The sequence below is a fragment of the Ascaphus truei genome, chromosome 13 (assembly GCF_040206685.1).
Source record: "Ascaphus truei isolate aAscTru1 chromosome 13, aAscTru1.hap1, whole genome shotgun sequence".
Classification (NCBI taxonomy): domain Eukaryota; kingdom Metazoa; phylum Chordata; class Amphibia; order Anura; family Ascaphidae; genus Ascaphus; species Ascaphus truei.
In genome coordinates this window covers 4,163,150-4,184,494 of record NC_134495.1, presented here as the reverse complement: position 1 = coordinate 4,184,494, position 21,345 = coordinate 4,163,150, and the positions used below count along the sequence as shown (strand labels likewise).

The 21,345-nt window shown below is 44.2% G+C and overlaps 1 protein-coding gene across 1 annotated transcript in view; it reads left to right on the top strand.

The window, feature by feature from the left end:
• The window catches only part of WSCD2 (WSC domain containing 2), a 237,435-nt gene extending 216,509 nt beyond the window's left edge, over positions 1 to 20,926 (top strand). Inside the window, exon 9 of the mRNA XM_075568128.1 lies at positions 16,291 to 20,926. Within this exon, the coding sequence (XP_075424243.1) occupies positions 16,291 to 16,643 (353 nt within the window). The 3' untranslated portion in view covers positions 16,644 to 20,926. The remainder of the gene's footprint in view (positions 1 to 16,290) is intronic.
• The last annotated feature ends 419 nt before the right edge of the window (positions 20,927 to 21,345 follow it).

The window sequence follows — 21,345 nt, the reverse complement described above, 5'->3', positions numbered from 1 at the left end:
CACAGCAATGCGGATATAGTCACCAGCATGGGAATGTGTGACATGCAGGCAGTTGACCATATTATTGTTTTGTTTCTTATTTGTCTTCTGTAGTAGCACCGTTTAGTCCATGTGGCCCACAGTACGGTCACACGGAACGCATTATGCAAGAAGGTCAAGAACCAGATGTCAGTCCATGCAGTATTAATGTTCTTAACTAGCCTCCCTTCTGTATACTTTGGCTACAGCCCCAGTGTTCCCTGCGGGTTAAAGCCGCGTTCTGCGGTTGAGCTGCAGGAGATGGCGACGGGGAGGCCTCAGCCAGTAGAACCCTTTACTCCATTAATAGTAATTGTCCAGATGAAGGGTCTTTACAAGGTGCTGATCGTATGCTGGTATGGGTGTATGAAGCAGGACGCGGAGAATGGCCGGATGCTGGTATGGGTGTATGAAGCAGGACGCGGAGAATGGCCTGATGCTGGTATGGGTGTATGAAGCAGGACGCGGAGAATGACCGGATGCTGGTATGGGTGTATGAAGCAGGACGCGGAGAATGACCGGATGCTGGTATGGGTATATGAAGCAGGACGCGGAGAATGGCCTGATGCTTTTTTTAGTGTTTGTATTAAGTTCCACCATCGGTTTTTCCTTCCCTTCGATGTACACAAATCCTCCAGCTAGACCTTCCTTCCTAACCTTACTGCACCATATGCTCGCCGCGGTGCTTGGTAGATTTCCCCTGCCAGAGTCGATATTGACTATCGGCGCTATTATCCCGGGCTACGTAAGGAACATTTAGTCAAAACTTACGAGACAAAAATATAACAGAAGGCAAGGAAAGGGAGGTCTGACGAGCATCTTTCATTCGCTAGATCTGATCCCTGCCTAAATCAACAGGCATACACCAGGGGGGGGGGGCAACTCCAGTCCTCAGGGGCCACCAGCAGATCAGGGTTTCAGGATATCCCTGCTTCAGCACAGGTGTCTCAATCAGCCCCTGCTTCAGCAAAGTTGGCTCAATCAAAGGCTCAGTCTTCGCCACCTGTGCTGAAGCAGGGATATCCTGGAAACCTGACCTGTTTGTGGCCCTTGAGGACTGGAGTTGCCCAGCCCTGGCATACACTATGAGCTGAAACACAACAGCAAAGCACCGGTGACTGCAGCAAAATTGGAAAACATACTTTATGGCCCCACAAGGTTTAGATATATAGGACCTAATATCACAGAGTTATGGCTCTGTCAGTAGCTGGGGAGCTGTGCTGCGAGGAAAGGCTGCTCTCGTTGCACTTGGCATTCAGGTGTGCTCCATTAATCTCCTTTCATGATTACTGCAGTAGGAATAAAACGAGAGTGGCAGGGAGGAGCACGGAGCCGGGTTTCACACATCCTCTCCTTTCTTTAAAGGCTATTTACAAAGTTTACATTCACAGCCATAAAATGAGGTGGGACACGTAATATTCGATGGGCAAAGGACTGTTTAATAATAGTTACCCTGTGGCCGATTTCACCAGAGTCGCACTGTTAAATGACCAGTCTTCCTCCTCCCCCCCGCCCCCCCTGTGTGTGGCCATGGGAACGGGAATATTTGTGCTGTAACACTGATTTGTGCGTCGGTTCTGCGCTGTCTCCTGGTAAAACCATAACAAGTTTTTATCAGGACAAGTTCCACTCTTATTGGGTATTTGGACTGTAGTGAATATTCGGTCCCGTGACTTCTGCACTCGCATTATCATGGGAGAAATATAGGGATTTTATTTGATTCTTTGCAAAGCAGTTTGTAATTCTGCCTTAATGGGCCACGTTACATATAAACCGTCCTCTTGTCTATTTTCAGAGAATCTGACACTCCATACATATCCCTTTTATTTAGTGGATGTTTTTACGTGAGAAGACAGTGGGGGTCCCAAGGTAGCGTTGGACAGATTTATTTCTCATGTAATTACAGTAACACAACAATAATGCACCCGGACACAACTTACATTTTCTGAAAGGAGACAACCAGAGGAATGTTTGAATGGGTCACTTCGAACCTTTATACAAAGTGACGATGTCAATTGCCCTCTTTTTTTATTACAGGTAAAATGAACCCTTTGCACCAGAATAGGGGCGCACTCATCCCTCACCCCACCTCCTCCTTCCATTCTCACAAATATAGGGCTATCCTTGATGAGAGAGGGCACTCTCCGTGTCACTCAAAGGGAACCCCATATTTGTGTGGATACAAAGTGTGCTTGTGGGATCTTGTGACACAATATAAAACTAAAGGTGTAAGCAATGTGTTCAATTAGTTGGTTTTCACAAGAATTTTACTAAAACAATGTAAACTTTATTGACACAGACTTTGCCCTTTATCAGTCAATGGTACCCATATATTTGTAGGGTTAACACCTTGTCTTTGAACTCCAGCACTAAATAAATATAACTGGCTTCCTATTAAATCCTGTATTTCCTCCTTTCTTTTACGGCTACTGTGTATACTCTTCTGCTCCTCCTTACACCTCAGCCCTAATTTCTCCCTATGCACCATATGTTCCGACTCTTGCATTCCGCTCAAGGATGTCTTCTCTCTAGCCCTTCTGTACCTAAAAGCCCTCTCCCGCCTTAAACCTCTCTCACTGATTGTCCCACACCTCTGGAATGCCCTTCCCCTCAATATCCGGCAAGCACCCTCTTATCCACCGTTAAGAGCCATCTGAAAACACACCTGCTTAACGAAGCACATGGTTCATATGAAATATGTTTTTTGCGAGTGAGAAATTCTGGGTCAAGGTTTTTATGTTGTTTAAATAAAGTTTTGCTGGGGAAATTCGCCAGTTTCTCTAGAAATTAGACAAGTTCCAACAAAATATTCAGAACTTTTTGGTCAAAAACGTTTGGGGGAATTTTTTGCAAAATGTAGACCTTTTTGAAAAGTTTGAGCATAATAAAGAGAATTTGGCAGATTCCCACATCTCCATGTTAAATCCAGTGTTCCTGAGGAAAATGCAAAGCACATTTATTTTTCACAAGATACAGATACTGTATGTACAGTAAACAGTTATATTAAGAGTAATTGAATGCTTCTAAGAAAGACTATTACATTGATTAGTTCAAAAACCTGTTAAACAATTAGATAGGTCATTGGCCTTATTTAAAAAAATAAAAATGAAATAAAGTATACTATATTTAGATTATAAAACAGCAAGGCAGAGTGCCTTCCACGGAGAGCCTACCACGGAGAGCCTTGAGAAGCCACCTCTTCTATTCCCAATGTCACAGGGCACATTGGAACCATATGATTGCTACACTCCAGGTTTGGGAGGACTTCAGTTCTTACACTTGGGTAGGTTTTCTTGGTTACACTGTACAATAGATACAGCGGAGCTCGCCATAAGGACGCTACAAAGGATTTATTTAGCCTCATGAGTACGGCAGGATAAACACAGACTATAGCTGACTCCGTCCCACTTCTGGAAGGAGCCTGTTTTATTTGTTTAGACAGATATCCCTAACTTGTGACCCCATAAAGCAGGACGCAGGACATTTGAAGCCGCCATATTGATAGCTCCGTCTGTGCTGCTACCCGCACCCCCTTCCCAGGTAAGTACATTGGGAAGGAGCGCGGTAATATGTACAGTCTTCCAAAAATGTTAGGCCAATAATTTTCCTTGCTGCATACTCCATAGGGGGCATTTAATTACAGTGTTACCGATACATTGCGTCACACGGGTAGGTTATTGGCTCACCTGGTTTCGGCTTCACTGAGCAGTTCCTTGGAGGTGTACGGCTCCTCCCTTCAGGACCGAGCCCCTACCAATTCTCCCATTAGCATAAAGGTATTACACACCTCATTGTCGGTCTGCACATCACCCTCCACTGAAGAGCAGATGAGTATTTATGGTTGTCAGAAAGAAGAGCTAGGTCTAAGTATTAATATGTCACACTAGGGTTTGTGCACTCACAGTTCACCTTTATAATAAGGGAACTCTGATACTGGCTTTGGTCAGCTTTTAATTGCACTAAATCACAAATAAGCATATGCTTTTTTATTTAACCCCTTCAGGGCATTTTTACATACAGTACAGTACCTCACAAAGTTTAGTCCACGGGACATTAAGAAATTGCATATATTCAGTGCAGGGACCCGCTAAACGGAGGTTACCGTGACGAGGTTGGCGGCTTTAATCATGTTTTGATCAAAAGATGCAACCAAATGACCCCATTGTCACACAGACAGGTTCTAAATGTAAACAGGTCCCTGGTATATTTTAGCCCAATTGGTAGGAGCGCAGGGTGTGCTCTTTGTTTTCCATACAGTATATGTAAGGCCGATCCTTTTACCAGCAGCATGCTTCACATAGGGAGGCGCGCAGGGAATGTGTACCGTCTTCCACATGTACCTTGGGAAGCAGGGACTCCCCAGAGCTGAAATCAACGCAGTTTCAAACGTGTTACCAGGAATTAGAAGAGAAGAGAGTTCCGGCGCCACAGCCCGTGACAAATTCCAGGTACTTCCGGGTAGTAGAAAAAACTTTATCGGAGCCTCACAGACACATGGCTACACCACGATCTCCCCCTCAACGCGTTACACGCTAAGAACAGCGCTTCGTCTTGTTACCAGGAATGCCACATTAGAGAAAATGTGATGCTCAAAACATGCACGCGATGATGCACACAATGCTTGAAGAATAGACATAGCATTCAACTGTAATAAAGGTGTCACACTTCTTTCTACATTTGGTATAGTCTCCCATGGACACAGTATCCCCCTGTCTCTGCGGGCGGTCTTTAGTAATCGGACAATCCAATGCACGTCATACCCAATATTATCTTTTATTAGGCACGTTCAGCTGTTGCTTAATGATAATCAAGCGCGAGGAACCTCTGTAAAAGTAAAAGATAATTATATTTCCACGCCAGCCTAATCCTGGCTCCTTTTCTCCAGAATGACTCATCGTGCCCATATTATATGTTCCTAGTCTATGAAATGAGCCATCAGTCAGTTAGGCTCGCCGTACTTTCCATTTAATTGTAACCAGACTTTATACACCGCAACCGGCCTCTCATTCTGACCCAAGAATTGGCTTCTTCATCCATATCTTTTGGTATAACTTGGTTAACCCCTTTATTGCCAGAAGCAGGGAAACCATTAAATAAACAGATGGTTGCGCTGTGATAGCCGGTAAAATGAAACGATTTTATCTGTGGGATAACCAATGTATCAGTGCATATCCTGCCCGTACAAATCGATTAGGGGCGCCAGCGTATAGAACCTTCCCAATTCTATGAAGAAATGTCACACCACGCTTATAATGAACCAGATTGTACAGGAACGTCCTCTGTGGCTTACTCGTACTGAGGCTTCTGTACTAAGCGTCGCAAACTGCTTTGTTGGCTCAGGATTGGTAAAATCTTGTGTTAAATAGCACACACGGCATACAGATGTTAATGGTATGTACTAAAAAAAATATGTTTTTGTGTACCCCACCCCAAAAAAAGGCGAAAGTGCGTGGAAGCGGTCCACCAAGTTCAGGTTGGCTTTGCAGCTTCCTCCACCCTGATTGGCTGCATTACCCAGCAGCAGCCAATCAGGAGGCGGTGTCAGGAGCCTGCTGATGGGGCCAAAGAGAGGAGGAAACAGCATGGAGTGAAGAGGTGTGTGCGTGTCTAGAATTTTTGGAGAAGCCACCCAGCAACCCTATACATAAATACGTGATTTTTTGTATACAAGCATCCTGTCGCATTGTGTATTTACCTCTAGCATGCTTGATATTTTTATATATGAACATTTAAATACAATTTGGATATTTTTTTGCAAGACTGGTGCCCTTCTCGTGGGATATACAGGCATACCCCGGTTTAAGGACACTCACTTTAAGTACACTCGCGAGTAAGTACATATCACTCAATAAGAAAACGGCAGCTCACGCATGCGCCTGTCAGCATGTCCTGAACAGCAATACCGGCTCACTACCTGTACCGAAGCTGTGCGCAAGCGGGGAGACTATAGAGCCTGTTACAAATGCATTATTTACATCAGTTCTGCACGTATATGACGATTGCAGTACAGTTCATGCATCGATAAGTAGGAAAAAGGTAGTGCTTCACTTTAAGTACATTTTCGCTTTACATACATGCTCCGGTCCCATTGCTTACGTTAATGCGGGGTATGCCTGTACCTATGATAGAGATTTTTCCCTTGCATAGTTTCTTATTGTATTGTGGAAACACCAAACTAGATCAGCGCTCACAAATAATAATGCAGGACTTGTGTTTTGCTTTTGGCCTTGAAACGTTGCTCTCTTGTGCACATATAACAGTGTATCCACGGACATTTCCCTGTGTGTGCTAATGTTTTCTGTATTTCTGCTTTTTTGATACATTAAGGAAGAAACTTGGTGAGACAAAAGCCTAGCGAAGGTCCTTCATTATTATTATTATTTTAGAGTGCTGATCCAGTTTGGGTTTTGTATAGATGTTTGCACCGGGCGTGCGAGTTGATTCTATGTTTTATTGTATTGTGGATTCATTGGAGGAGGTTTCCTTTACATGGGGATATTGATTACTCCAATATGCATACAGTATGTGTTTTTGACAATATTATAGAACGGGGGTGCGCAAACTGGGGGGCACAAGATTTTTTGGGGGGCTAAGCGGTTACAGAGGCCCCACACTCTTCAGCGCGAGGCCGCTGTAACTCACCTGAATTCAGCTGGCTTCGGACGATGCGTCGCCATGGCAACGCGGCATCAAATGACGCCATGGGGTCATGTGACGTGATGTCACATGATCCGCTGCGTAATTTGACGCCAGATTAAAGGTTATGGGGGCACGGCACTGCGAGAGCAGGCGGGGGGCACAGCGCAGGAAGTTTGCGCACCCGTTTTAGAACATTGAATTTACAATTGTATAGATTCTGTGGTCAAATTTTCCACAGTAATTTTGTGCGCTTATTTATATTATATTAGTATAAATAATATTACACTAATAATTTATATTTACTAATACTTGTTATAAATAAATACAAATATACAGAATTTTGTAGTCATTTAAATGGTATCAATCGAGTATTCAGCAAACAGCGACGCATAATAATTTCAAACAACAAATTATGCATCATACGTATAAAGTCTTCATATATACTTTAGCGCTGAAACATTGATGCACAAAACAATGTCAAATGAAATCTTAGTTCTGTGTATAGGCCGCAGTATGTGAACCTTGCAGTGTGTCAAACATTTCCTCATCTGTGCATCAAATCGAAGTAACTTCTTCAAGATTCATTAATTGGATACAGATCAGTTTGTGCCGATTGAAACCTAAGACTTTTTTCCCCCCACGGACAGAATGAAGAATGTTGCAGAGATTTAGAACTTGATAACCACCATTTTCCTATGAGCACCATTTATCTTGCGCCTAACGCTTGCTATTGACCCTGCAAAAATCAGAAGCTGATACACAGGAAAACCAGATCTACTTTACGGTGATACAATAACAGCGAGAGACACAGAGATATAGCGAGACTCACCGTCTCCGGAGTCGCAGCCAAAATAGCAAAAATCCGCGTCTCCGGAGACTGTGTCTGTCGCGGTCGGGCTGCGGGGGAGAGGGGTCCATGCGTCCTGCACAGAGGTAGTCACAATCCTGCCTCTGTGCCGAAAACAGTCAATCTTGCTATATCTGTATGTTCAACATAACGGTCTCATGTGAAGCGAAGAGCTGACTCGTAAGCGAAAAAATCAAATACCAAACTGAGCCATACAGGATAGCAGATTTTGCAGGAAAAAATATGAAATGATTGACAGGCCATGCTAGTTACTATGGGACTGCTCCTATAAGTGCTCCTATACGTGCTCCTATATGTGCCAACGCAGTGGATTTGGGTCTTTTTTCGGCTGATGTTCCCCATTAACTTTAATAGTAAATGTCGGTTAAAAAAATAGCTTGATCGGCCAATTCGGCATATATAGAATCGGCCCTAGAGTCGAGAACAACACAATAGACTGATCGCCTGTGAATTAAGCTGCAAGATGCATGCTTCTAGTGTTGTACCAAATCCTAAATTATACCGGGTAATGGGTACCGGGTACCCGGGAAAAATGAGACACTCTGGGAGAAGGTTTGAAGCAGGGGAACCTGGTTCAATTCCCGGTGTCGGCTCCTTATGACTTTGGGCAAGTCCCTTTATCTTCCTGTGCCTCAGGCACCAAAAACATAGATTGTAAGCTCTACGGGGCAGGGACTGTTTCGGCAAAATGTCTCTGTAAAGCGCTACGTACAACTAGCAGCGCTATACAAGACCAAACTTATTATTATTTATAATTTATTTTGCCGGGTACCAGGTACACGGCCGTGTAGCATAGACTTACCTGCAGGCAGCGACGGAGGGTGAGGAAGACTGCTGTGGGGGTTGCAGAGGGTGATGAAGACCGCAGCGACATCGTGGGAGCAGCAGCAGACATCCTGTTGAGCCGCTGAGAGCAGTGGAACACAGCAGAGCTGATGGCGATGGGAGCCGGGGAACCATGTGACTGGAGCAGGTGCGTTCCTATTGGACAGCCGGCTTCTCCCCGACTGTGGAATAGGAACTCTCCTGCTCCGGTCACATGATTCCCCGGCATTACCTGTGCTGTGTTCCATTGCTCCCACCTGCTCAACAAGGACGTCTGCTGCTGCCACCGCCACCAGGACTGCTGCTGCTCCTACGATGTCGCTGCGGTCTTCGTCACCCTCCGCAGCTGTCGTCATCACCCTCTGCCGCCAGCTGCAGTTATGTCTTCATGTCTTCAGCTGCTCTGAAATTACCCCCCTGCTGCTGGGTCCGGGTAATTTCCGGGTACCTGGTACATCATTACATGCTTCTCTAAGGTGGGGTTTCATCCAGCCGAAATGCAGGGGTATCATTCCCCTATCCCTCGGTAACGGCCATGGACTTGAATGGCAGTCACCGTGGGATCCGGATTCTATACCTCACATCTCAGCTGGTGTCAATGTATCGAAGTAATTTTTATCTCTCTTGCTCCACGTTCATCATCTTGGGCGTTGAATGTTTAGTACGATAAGTTATCAGATGTACCTATTATAATGAGATGTGATAACATTATGTAAACTGATGTCATAACTCTCCACCAGTTGTGACGGTGAACAACCTCTGTCTAATGTAAGACGCTTGTTCAATGAATTTCTTAGGTTTGGACCAGAAACAATCAAAATTAAACAAAAGTACTTGATGCTATGCTACTTTTCAATAGCCAATGTGCCAGTGTCAATCAGTGATACATTCTTTGCTGAGCGAGCAAACTGCCACTTTCATTAGCCTGCTGATTACAAATGTGAAACATACGGTATAAGGAGCAGACGTTGTCCCTGCGCATGCGCAAGATGTCCGTCCTTCCAGTGTTCAGTAACCGTCTTCTTGTGTTGTAATTGTACTTCTCACTAATCCCTCTGCTGAAGGCTGTTTAAAATCAGTATTTTTGTTCCATGACATTAATTTTATGATATGCCTGGAGTGATTCCAAAGCAAAGTTTTATGTGGTATGATTACAGAAGGTGAATTGTCCTGTATCTGTTTAATGAAACAGATACCGTGTTTAATGATTCTTTGGGGAATTAAATGGATTCAACCTATTAATCAGGCATCGGTCCTTTAAAGAGGACAATTGGATGCATGGATGTCATTGCTTCAACAGAACACAGCGTGTTATTCATATTCCATTATAGTGATTTTAATGTGGGGAGCAATTAGCAAATAAGCCATGGGTATACTTAACCGTTTCGCTGTTATACATCCCAGAAAGTTTTTTTTTCGGGGGGGTGGGCTGTTTTTTTATGTATTGCCACGTAGAAGGCGTAAACTAGACACAATCTTCTGATATTAAATGAATCCATCATAATGTTCCATTACATTTTGAAGTGAGCAGACACTTCGGAGGCTTGTGTGTGGGAAGCGGCTGAGTTATGAGCTCTACGCTAAAATATCTAATTTGTCTAAAATCCCCATAAAAAGCATTTACTAATTCCAAGCTAGGTGCTTATTATTCTACCCCCTCCTTGCGAAGACAATAATATGAATTCATTTTTACAGAGAGGAAGACGTTGAGATGATGTACAGTATAAGGCAGTGTTTCCCAACTCCAGTCCTCAGGGAACCCCAACAGGTCTTAAGGATATCCCTGCTCCAGCACAGGTGGGTCAATCAGCGGCTCAGTCATTTTGACTGAGCCACCTGTGCTGGAGCAGGGATATCATTAAGACCTGTTGGGGTTCCCTGAGGACTGGAGTTGGGAAACACTGGTATGAGGCAATACAAAAGCAGGTTCATTGTGTATTGGAACATTACATTTATGTCACAGACTTCAACTGAATGGAAGGGTTTTGAAAACAGCTACCTTACATTTACCCAATTAAACACCCCACTGCAGGGCTGCCAACAGCTCACCCAGCACTACAGTCCTGACCTGGGGGTGAGGGGGGGGGGTGCTGATAGGTTGTTTAGCTGGGGGATGGTGTGGACAGGTTCTACAAGTTGTAGAGTGGGGGGCGGGGGAGAAGGACCCCATAAGTTGTTGAGCGTGTGGGAGTCCTACGTACATGGCAGCAGCTGATTTGAGCTTAATATGTGGGAGCACAATTGCGTTTGACGTGCAGCAATTCAGTGTGCGGTGCTTTGTACGTATAAGTAGGTGCCAATAAGTGGAAACAATGTGTCGCTAAACTAAGATTGTGTGATCCGCTGAGATTCGACTCGCCGCTGTTTTTACGGAAGTTTCCAAAAAGTTTTTAAAACCTGCAAAACTTTTTGATTTAAGTTTTGGAAAATTGTTTCGAATTGGCTTTTTTCACATTTAAAAAAAAAGCCCGGAGACTTTTATTTTATTATTATTTTTTTTTTTTTAAATTCGATCGGATTTTAAGAGATCCGAATCCTCGGACATGGCGCGGCCATTTACTTTCACCGTTAAGCCAATGCGTGCAAAACATTCCCGCATCTGTCGCTAACGCTGGCACGTGGTTGTTTCGAGAAGTTTGCCACGCGGGAACTTGATCCTGCGGTCCACGGATGTAAGTTAAACTGTGGGAATTTGTAGATGGCACAACTAAAATGTGGTAAGTGGACGATTAAGGTGTTAAAAATACTGTCGCTTATCAAATTATTCAGAGAACTTCAGCATTAAAAGGTCTGCAAAGTCACTACAGAAGCCAGCAACACGTACTCCTTAAATCAGGGGGGCTCAACTCCAACAACAGGTCTGGTTTTCAGGATGTCTGAGCTTCAGCACAGGTGGCTCAATCAGAGGCTCTTTGACTGAGCCTCTGATTAAGCCACCTGTGCTGAAGCAGGGACTAATTGATCAACCTTTGCTGCTGCAGGGACTGATTGAGCCACCTGTGCTGAAGCAGGGAGATCCTGAAAACCTGACCTGTTTGGGGGGCTTGAGGACTGGAGTTGCGCATCCCTGCCTTAAATAGCAACTATTAACAGCCACCCTGCAAGATGATGTAGGAGAACACAAGGAAAGGCTTTGAGGATTAGGCACAGGTCCATATTTACTAAGTGGTGCTACATATGTACCAGACGTCATCTTTCCCTCTGGTAGGATATGTTGTGATTCTCTTCACTAGCAATGCCATTGAGCCTATGGAAACGGTGATATTCTGAGTTAATGCAGGATATATTGTGTTTAACGAGGTGCGTACATGTCCAAAAAAAGGGAGAAGTTGGGTCACTTGCATGTTTACATTAGCTGATGTACCAGGGAACAGATGTAACTTCCTATCCCTGGTACTGGGGACAGCGAACAAGCAAAAGTCAGCGGCGCTGGGGGCGGGGTCTGCTGCGATCGCGCAAGGGGGGGGGATCATGTGTCCGAATGGGACCTCCGCAGCGTTAATATTCTGATGCCGGGGTCACGCACATGGCAGCGGCACCCAGTGTTACCACCACTCCGGGGTTTGACCCAGAGACTACGGGTTTCGGCCACGTAACTCCGGGCTACGGGTTAACCTGCAAAATCTCCGGGCGGGGCCTTGGCTCTTACCAGTGGCGGCAGCGGCATCATCCGGCGGCATCTCCCCCTGCAGGGTCAGGTCAACATGGCTCTGCGACATCGAATGGCGTCACTTTGCCATGACAACGCGACGTCACGTGGCACCATAAGGTGTCCCGTTGTCATGGCAACTTGACACTGTGATGTCACATCATGGCAAGGCAGCGCCTTTTGACGTCGCTGAGCCATGTTGACGGGACCTTGCAGGAGATGCCGCCACCGGAGAAGGTAAATAAATACATTCACAATAATTAACTTAATTGCAAAAAGTCGGGTTAGCCTTCAATAGGTGGCAACTCTGGCGGCCCGGAGACTCATGTTTGCAACATTTGTATCCCCGGGTTCTCGCCGCGTGTGGTATAAATGCCTGTGTATCACTCTCTTTCTATATCTCTCTCCTTAAGGGAATCCTGTTGAAAATACTGTGTCATGTTTACTAAGCAGTGCTGCTGAATAAGGATGAAAATCCAGGACTTTAATACAGATATACTGTACTGTAGTATAGAATTACCTCCTTAGTGGTGTAACTACTGTGATAGTTAGACACGCGTGATCCTGCTGAAAATGCACAGCCAACACCAAATCACATTGAGGTTTTCCATTTGCATAAAACATATGTGATCTTTCGAATTAACATTCCAATTCAGGGTTGTGTCGTAGAGAAATATAGTTGCATATTGCTGTGTGTCAGTACTGGCAATGGTTTACTGGTTGGGGAAGCTGAAACACCTACCATATGTGCCCTTGAGGGAAATGGATTCTTTTAACAAGGTACTAAAGAAAGCAGAGGAATTATGTATATGAGCTTTTGAAAGGAAAGAACATACTGTATATTGATTGATGAATACCTGCACCAAGTAGAACAGACAGAGATTAACAGCCGCTGAAAGCCAAACACATTTGTATGAAGCCATCGCCTCCTTCCCAGTTGCCAAGGGTGACACAAATGGGTGACTGGCTTTATTGCACACTGACAATTATCCCCTCCACTGGTTCATTGTCTCACATTTCTTATGGGTACACTGTGTCCGAGGGCCAAATTGAACGGGTCAGTGGCAAATATAATAGGTTGAATATAGGTGATGTAATCCAAAAAGTATTTTTTTTCTAATGTCTCCCGAGTAGTCAAATGCTTTGGAAAGTTTCTGCGACCTTTACCTATTCTTTTCTGAGACTATTTGTAAACTGTTGACTGACGCAACTTTTCATTTGTGCTCTGGATGTTTTGTTTAATTCTTGTACTTCTTTGGTGCGACCGCTCGGGAGGTCCTATGGACTTCCATGCGACCCTCCCTCCTGCAACGCTGTATCTGCGCCATGACACTTTATGGAATAAACCTCAGACGCCGTTTCATCTAAGCAACTGGTAATACTTACAAGCGAAGGCTCGTGTGTTATTATCTTCCTTGAGAATTAAAGGACCCCCATCTATCAAAACATGTAACAAATAAACTGGGCAGATGGAATCTGATCTTTAGGGGCTTACCATGTGTGGATGGAAGTTTGATGTACACATTTTCTATAAGCTACAGGAAGTGCTGATTTCCTCTTCATCTTAAAAAATGTAATCTTCGGCCTCAACTCAATGTGTTGCAAAGCTGCTTCCCAATGCTGGAAAAGAGTTGTACTACATATAATTGATTGAGCCTATAATCTTTTCCAACTCGGGGAAGTGGCTTCTCACCATGTATTGAATAAGGACCTCTGTGTGCTGATGTGCCCCCTTATAATTGAGCATACTACGAACTGCCATTTGGCTAAAGCTTCTTCTGCAAAGAGAACAGAAACATTCATCAGGCTTTGAAATAATGATAGACGGTGACGCGGACTGTCTGCAGCTCATGTCCTCTAAGGCTGAGGCCCCAGTGCCTCTGCTGCACGCGCGCCCGCGAGGCTGGCGGCGCGGGCAGCCGATTCCCCGGTCTGCAGCTCATGTCCTCTAAGCACTGACACACACCAAGAAAAAAACACTATGCTAAGTAGATTTTAGTTTAGTGTTAAAATAGTTGCATTTATTGTAGCTGACGTGTACCCTTTGTCTTCCTCGATATACTTTGCTCTCCCGGAACAGACTACAAAATAAAATGATATGTATCAGCAATAGGCAAAGAAAAGAAGGTGAGGGGTATCGCTTAATATTTATACGATTAGGGCTCTTTAGGGAGCTTTTCTACAGCTGTTAACCAAGATTTACCATTGTGTCCAGATTTATGCTACCAAAACCAGGGGATGATACCCCTAAATAGTGGAGGTGTGTGGTAGGTGCACTGGGGGAAGAGAGAGGGACTGAAAAGCAGTGCATGGAGATGGAGGCAGAGTGTCAGTAAGTCCCCAAATAGCATGCTCCCTAAAACCCACACGATAATGATGCATCAGTGCAGCCTCACTCTATCATTATCGTGCGGGTTTTAGGGTGCATGCTATTTGGGGACTTACTTTCAGTGGTTTTCAGTCCTTCTCTCAAGGTTTATGCTACACAAGATGTGGAAAGGCGCCAGTATGCCAATTGTTTGAGAGGTGTCCCTTTAATGTATGAATCTCGGTGCAAACGTTTTAAAAAATGTGTGCGGCAGTGGAAGGTTGTGTACCTTTTTATTTGACATTCGCACAGTCAAAAAAGGTGCAGTAACATTTGCGATATTAGCAGCATTCTGCAAAAGTCTTCCAATAATTACTAGTCACCGAAATATTCCCCAAGTTACGGAGAGCTCTGTGCTTGATACTCCTTGATGCTGATACATTCTTTACAAGCTAGTACCACTGAAATTAGCTGAGGCGTTCATGTCACTTAAGGTTATGGAAGACTGCTATTTAAGCAGCGTTATTCGCTTCGTCTTGATAAAGGTTCAAGTCACGAAACATTGTGTTAATAAAATCCTTTTTATTTTACACTGGAGTACCAGCCCTACTTTATTTCAAATTTTGAGTTCGTTTTCCTATGCACTGCCCGGTCATGGACATGTTTCCATACAACCATTACAAAGTTAGGGGTAACATTTTGTATTTTGAGTGTACGGGAGTTTGGAAATGTCCACAATTCGCCAATTTTGGAACGTAGTACGAAAATCTCCCCCATCTGTACCAATGGGGGTCTAAACTGACATATTGTATCTTAACGTAGAATGCAGTTTGCTTCTACTGCTTAAACCAGGGGAGCGCAATCTTTTTTCCCTGCACCCCCCTGCTGGCTCTTCCCCTCTCTTCGTGCCCCCCCCCCCCTCTTACCTTGGCTCCGGCGTCAAGACGTCACATGACGCGTTGCCATGGCGACGCGTCTCCAGGAGCAAGGCAAGTGCAGTTTACAGAGGCCTTCGCCGCTTCCCCGACACTTAATTTAAGTGCCTTCGGGAAGCGCGCAGGGCCTCTGTAAAACCTGCGCCCCACACAGACAATCTCGCGCCCCCCCTGGGGGGAGCACCCCCCAGTTTGGGCACCGTTGGTTTAAACTAAACTGCACCAGTATTAGGTGGTTTTTGGACTTTATATTTTAGGACAAGCTTTTGAGCGTTGTACTGTCTTCATCGGGACAGGAAATACTGATTTACAAAAGACTATATGGAGCCTATTCTCGTAGCTCCGAAGTGTGTCCACCCGCTTCTTCTTTCTGATGGGTTTGGCGCACTTTGCTATTCTTTAAGCCCTTTTCACATGTCCAATCTGTGCCTCAAAGGCTCTGACAATCTAATCGGTCTATCAAAAAAGCCTCCAACTTGCATTTTTTTACGACAACTGCAATTCTCGTAGCGCCGTTATGCAACCCGCGTCTAAAAACTCGCATTTTCTTTCACGCCACCTCAAGGGCGGCGAGACAGTGATTGCGAGTTACATCCAGAGGCTGAAATATGGGATTGGCTGAGAGAGCAAAACCCACACGTCAGACTGGGGATGGAGTTAGCACCAACTCAGGTCATTCCGCTTATTTACCGTTCCCTCTCTACTGTACATCATCTGCCTTAGATTGTTAGCATAGATTCTACATCTGCATTAAACTCCTGGAATCTCTGTGAATCAGGATCTTGACCTCAGGAAGAGAGGAGAACTCGCGAAAGCTTGTCCTAAAATAGCAATTGTTAGTCCAAATAACATAAAGTTATCGCCTAATACTGAAGTACTCCTGTTGTAGAGAAACACAGGAGAGATTTATTGACACCTATTGAATATGCTTTGGTGCTGGAGAAGAGTTTATGAAACCAAAATGGGGGAAAGCCCTGGGGAAATCGGCTTTAAAGCATATATGGAAAACCTTTTTGTGCTAACATGGCTTTTTCTTTGTTGCTTTCAGAGTGGCCTGAATTTGTAAACAACTATGCCCCGTGGTGGGCAACGCATACACTGGACTGGCTCAAGTATGGTAGAAATGTGCTGGTTGTACATTTTGAAGACCTCAAACAAGACCTGTTTATTCATCTGAAGAGAATGATAAACCTACTGAGTCTCCCTGTCTTAGAAGACAGACTGCTGTGTGTTGAAGGCCAAAAGGATGGGAACTTCAAGCGCTCTGGTCTGAGGAAACTGGAGTATGATCCGTACACACTGGAAATGAGGAATAGTATCAACAACTACATTAGGACAGTAGACACTGCTTTGAAGCTCAGAAACCTCACGGGTGTTCCAGAAGACTATTATCCAAGATGATGACACTGGTCAGTTGACAATGTCTCTGGGGCTCAATTTCCCAGTTGATAGCTACTTCCACCCAGTGGGTGGTTTTAGGACTTTTCTGCTGCTACTAACTGTTAATGAATTATGTGCATGAAACAACGATCACCGATCAATGCTTAAAAGATCTGGCAACACATGGTACGGATAGGCTATGGATGTATGACAGGCTTTTGTTGTCTATGCAGAAATCACTGCATGATTTTTGCAAAGCAGTTTGCCCAGAACAAAACCTTAACAAAGCACGGCATTTCACAAATGGGTAGAACGCGAGACGGAAACGGTAACGACTCTGCCCTCTCAGTCCGTATTTCGGCTCTTTCAACAGCAGTGATTCTAGCATATTTAACAGCAAAGTAAGAAAGACCCATTTCTTTATTTTTCACAAACATTTTGTTTTGAGTAAGTAGTACGCTTTGAGGCAAAATCTGTCAACATTCACCAGTGCCTACATGTCTGCAGAGAAGTGTAACAGGAGTTTGCAAACACACAATAGTACAGTTATAGATGTAGCAAGACCCCGCGTCTCCGAAGACGGTGCCGGCTGCAGCATCGCAGAGGGGGGTGGGGGAGCATTCTTCCAAATTGGACCCCCACAGCGTCAATCCCCCGGCGCTGGGGCAACTGTTCCCGCAGTTTTCCCCGGTGCCCGAGACTTCAGTGCTGCATACATCTGTAGGTCATTTTTTGTTAACATTTTACGTGTAGTAAAGTGGAGTCATACTGGTTTCTGTTACACCGTGCTGCTGGGTGCCATAGTAAGAAATTACCAAATCAAACCCGTGCTTCTTTTAAACCCATTTCACAACATTTAGTAAAGTTAATGTCATTTAAAGTTTTGCGTGGGTTTCATTTTGTTATCTTTTAATTTAAACAATAGGTTAATGTATTCGTTTATTTTTACTCTTTGTTTTCATATTTATCAGGGATGGATTAAAGGGCACTAATAGCAGTGACATGTTTAATGAGTTAAACGGATCGATACCAAATACTGTAACAAGAATATGACTGAGCAAACAGAAAAGGAAAATGCAAAAAGCCCCCCAGCAAGACGGCGAACGCCCAGAACGCAGCTACAATAACAGCGGAAGCTGGGTACATGAATATAACACGTCTTCATGTGGTTTAATAAAGTAAATAAATGCACTGTATGTGCCCAGCTTAACCTGTTCCTGTACTTAAACTGATTGCGGCCTTTTCACTAAAGTCTGACACCTGTAAGTATATTTAAACCATTTTTAAACGTTCATTTGAAAATATGAACTGAGACATGGTATGAGATTTTCTGATGTTTTCTCAACAAGAGTACGCACGGGCAAACCCTCCCATTCGTTCGCTAATAAGGACAGAGTGAAATAACACTTCCCCATTCAGAGACCCAGAAGTAAACTACAGTCATTTGTTCATTTCTAATTAAACAAAATCAGCCAAATCTTTGCTTTAAGTATGATTACGTTTATTTAAGGAAGCCAATAATAATGGTAAATACATTTTTGATATCAGCTATCAGAGATTATGCGTTAAAGGGAGAGATGAACGAGTACACAATGTACAGTTTCTGTTATGTATATGTCCATATTGAAATGATTGTATTAAATTTGCCATGATGTAGTATAATATTCCATTCACTTTATGCCATAACTCGTGTCAAACAGCTATTTCAGAGAATACTTTTTATTGTGCCCAGCCCTTAAATTGTACTTGACGTCACCATTTTTACTAACATATATTTATAGTTGCATTGGAAAACAGAGGTATGGAAACGTGATATATAGGGGAGCATCGCATCGCAGTCTGTATACGTGATATGTAGGGGAGCATCGCATCTGCAGTCTGTATACGTGATATATAGGGGAGCATCGCATCCGCAGTCTGTATACGTGATATATAGAGGAGCATTGCATCCGCAGTCTGTATACGTGATATATAGGCGAGCATTGCATCCGCAGTCTGTATACGTGATATATAGGGGAGCATTGCATCCGCAGTCTGTACACGTGATATATATAGGGGAGCATTGCATCCGCAGTCTGTAGCCGTGATATATAGGGGAGCATTGCATCCGCAGTCTGTATACGTGATATATAGGGGAGCATTGCATCCGCAGTCTGTATACGTGCTATATAGGGGAGCATTGCATCCGCAGTCTGTATACGTGCTATATAGGGGAGCATTGCATCCGCAGTCTGTATACGTGATATATAGGGGAGCATTGCATCCGCAGTCTGTATACGTGATATATAGGGGAGCATTGCATCCGCAGTCTGTATACGTGATATATAGGGGAGCATTGCATCCGCAGTCTGTATACGTGGTATATAGGGGAGCATTGCATCCGCAGTCTGTATATGTGCTATATAGGGGAGCATTGCATCCGCAGTCTGTACACGTGCTATATAGGGGAGCATTGCATCCGCAGTCTGTACACGTGATATATAGGGGAGCATTGCATCCGCAGTCTGTACACGTGCTATATAGGGGAGCATTGCATCCGCAGTCTGTACACGTGATATATAGGGGAGCATTGCATCCGCAGTCTGTATACGTGATATATAGGGGAGCATTGCATCCACAGTCTGTATACGTGCTATATAGGGGAGCATTGCATCCGCAGTCTGTATACATGATATATAGGGGAGCATTGCATCCGCAGTCTGTATACGTGATATATAGGGGAGCATTGCATCCGCAGTCTGTATACGTGATATATAGGGGAGCATTGCATCCGCAGTCTGTACACGTGCTATATAGGGGAGCATTGCATCCGCAGTCTGTACACGTGATATATAGGGGAGCATTGCATCCGCAGTCTGTACACGTGCTATATAGGGGAGCATTGCATCCGCAGTCTGTACACGTGATATATAGGGGAGCATTGCATCCGCAGTCTGTATACGTGATATATAGGGGAGCATTGCATCCACAGTCTGTATACGTGCTATATAGGGGAGCATTGCATCCGCAGTCTGTATACATGATATATAGGGGAGCATTGCATCCGCAGTCTGTATACGTGATATATAGGGGAGCATTGCATCCGCAGTCTGTATACGTGATATATAGGGGAGCATTGCATCCGCAGTCTGTATACGTGCTATATAGGGGAGCATTGCATCCGCAGTCTGTATATGTGCTATATAGGGGAGCATTGCATCCGCAGTCTGTACACGTGCTATATAGGGGAGCATTGCATCCGCAGTCTGTACACGTGATATATAGGGGAGCATTGCATCCGCAGTCTGTACACGTGCTATATAGGGGAGCATTGCATCCGCAGTCTGTACACGTGATATATAGGGGAGCATTGCATCCGCAGTCTGTATACGTGATATATAGGGGAGCATTGCATCCACAGTCTGTATACGTGCTATATAGGGGAGCATTGCATCCGCAGTCTGTATACGTGCTATATAGGGGAGCATTGCATCCGCAATCTGTGCTGCTTATTTTCTTTTACATATACTTTTTTTTACAAGACCATGGCCCTCCTAGCTATGGGAAACCTGATCTGCTCTGTCTTCTCTTCGACTGCGCCACTGATGAAGCTACCTGTGCTGAAGCTGGGACTGATTGAGCCACCTGTGCTGAAGCAGGGATATCCAACCTGTTGGTGGGTCTTGAGGACTCAAGATGAGCAGCCCCCCTGGTGCAGAGGGCTTTTTATCACCGCACAGTTATCACAGATAATGTTGCCATGTCAGAGAGAGTGAGAGTTTGTGGACTGGTCTGATGTCTATGAGGATGACCAGTCTTTCGTATGCACTATAATAAAATTAATTTCTTATAAAGTTATGTATCTATGATATCTTACATCTGAGAAAGTTACATTTTTCCACCTTGCCTCCAACGAGCGCGTCATCGAGCTGGCGCCCACTCGCGTAACGACTTGTCGTGCTCCAAGTTAACACCTATTTGGGACTCAACCTTTAGATGAATCACTGAAATGTCACTATCCCCCGTAGGTGCCTGGGTTACAATTGTAGGTAACTCCCCTTCATGAGATTGATAAAGGATGTAAACGGTTTCCCATATAGTTGGGGTGGTTAAATGATCCATGGCACAAAACTGGAAATCACCAAGCCCTCCAGCGCAAATTAAATATATATATATATATATATATTTTAGGTGGAGATACCAATGGAGAAACGGAACGATTTGATGGGCTCCCCGCCTCCAATTCTACGGTTATTCTCATTGGGCCGTCCAACGCTGTAATTATTTGTCATGGTATTTTTATTATTAAATGTAATACTGCATCATTTTTTGCTCCCTTCTTTCCGGCATTTTCCACCAAAGTTTATTCCTATTTTGTACCTAGTAAAAGTGATATAAAAAATGGATTCTGAGTACTTATATGTATTCATAATTCATAAAAAAAAAAAAATAGGAAATAATAAATGAACACATGAATAAAAAGGACCAATAATATAAAACTCCAGTAATTGAAAGCTATTAACTTTCAAGCACCCATCGCCCTAGTCCTGGCGCCGTCCATGGCAGTATAACTTGCTCGGACTGAGTACTTTCCATGCCTGTACTGCCCGGATATAGGGCTTGCCTTAATGTGAGTGTATCATTGTCTGTATTCATTTTCTTTTCTTAAAACGTTCTACACTATTGGAGGCTATTGTCCACGTCTTATCTCCTTCCAGTTATCATCACTCAGGAGCCGAATTGT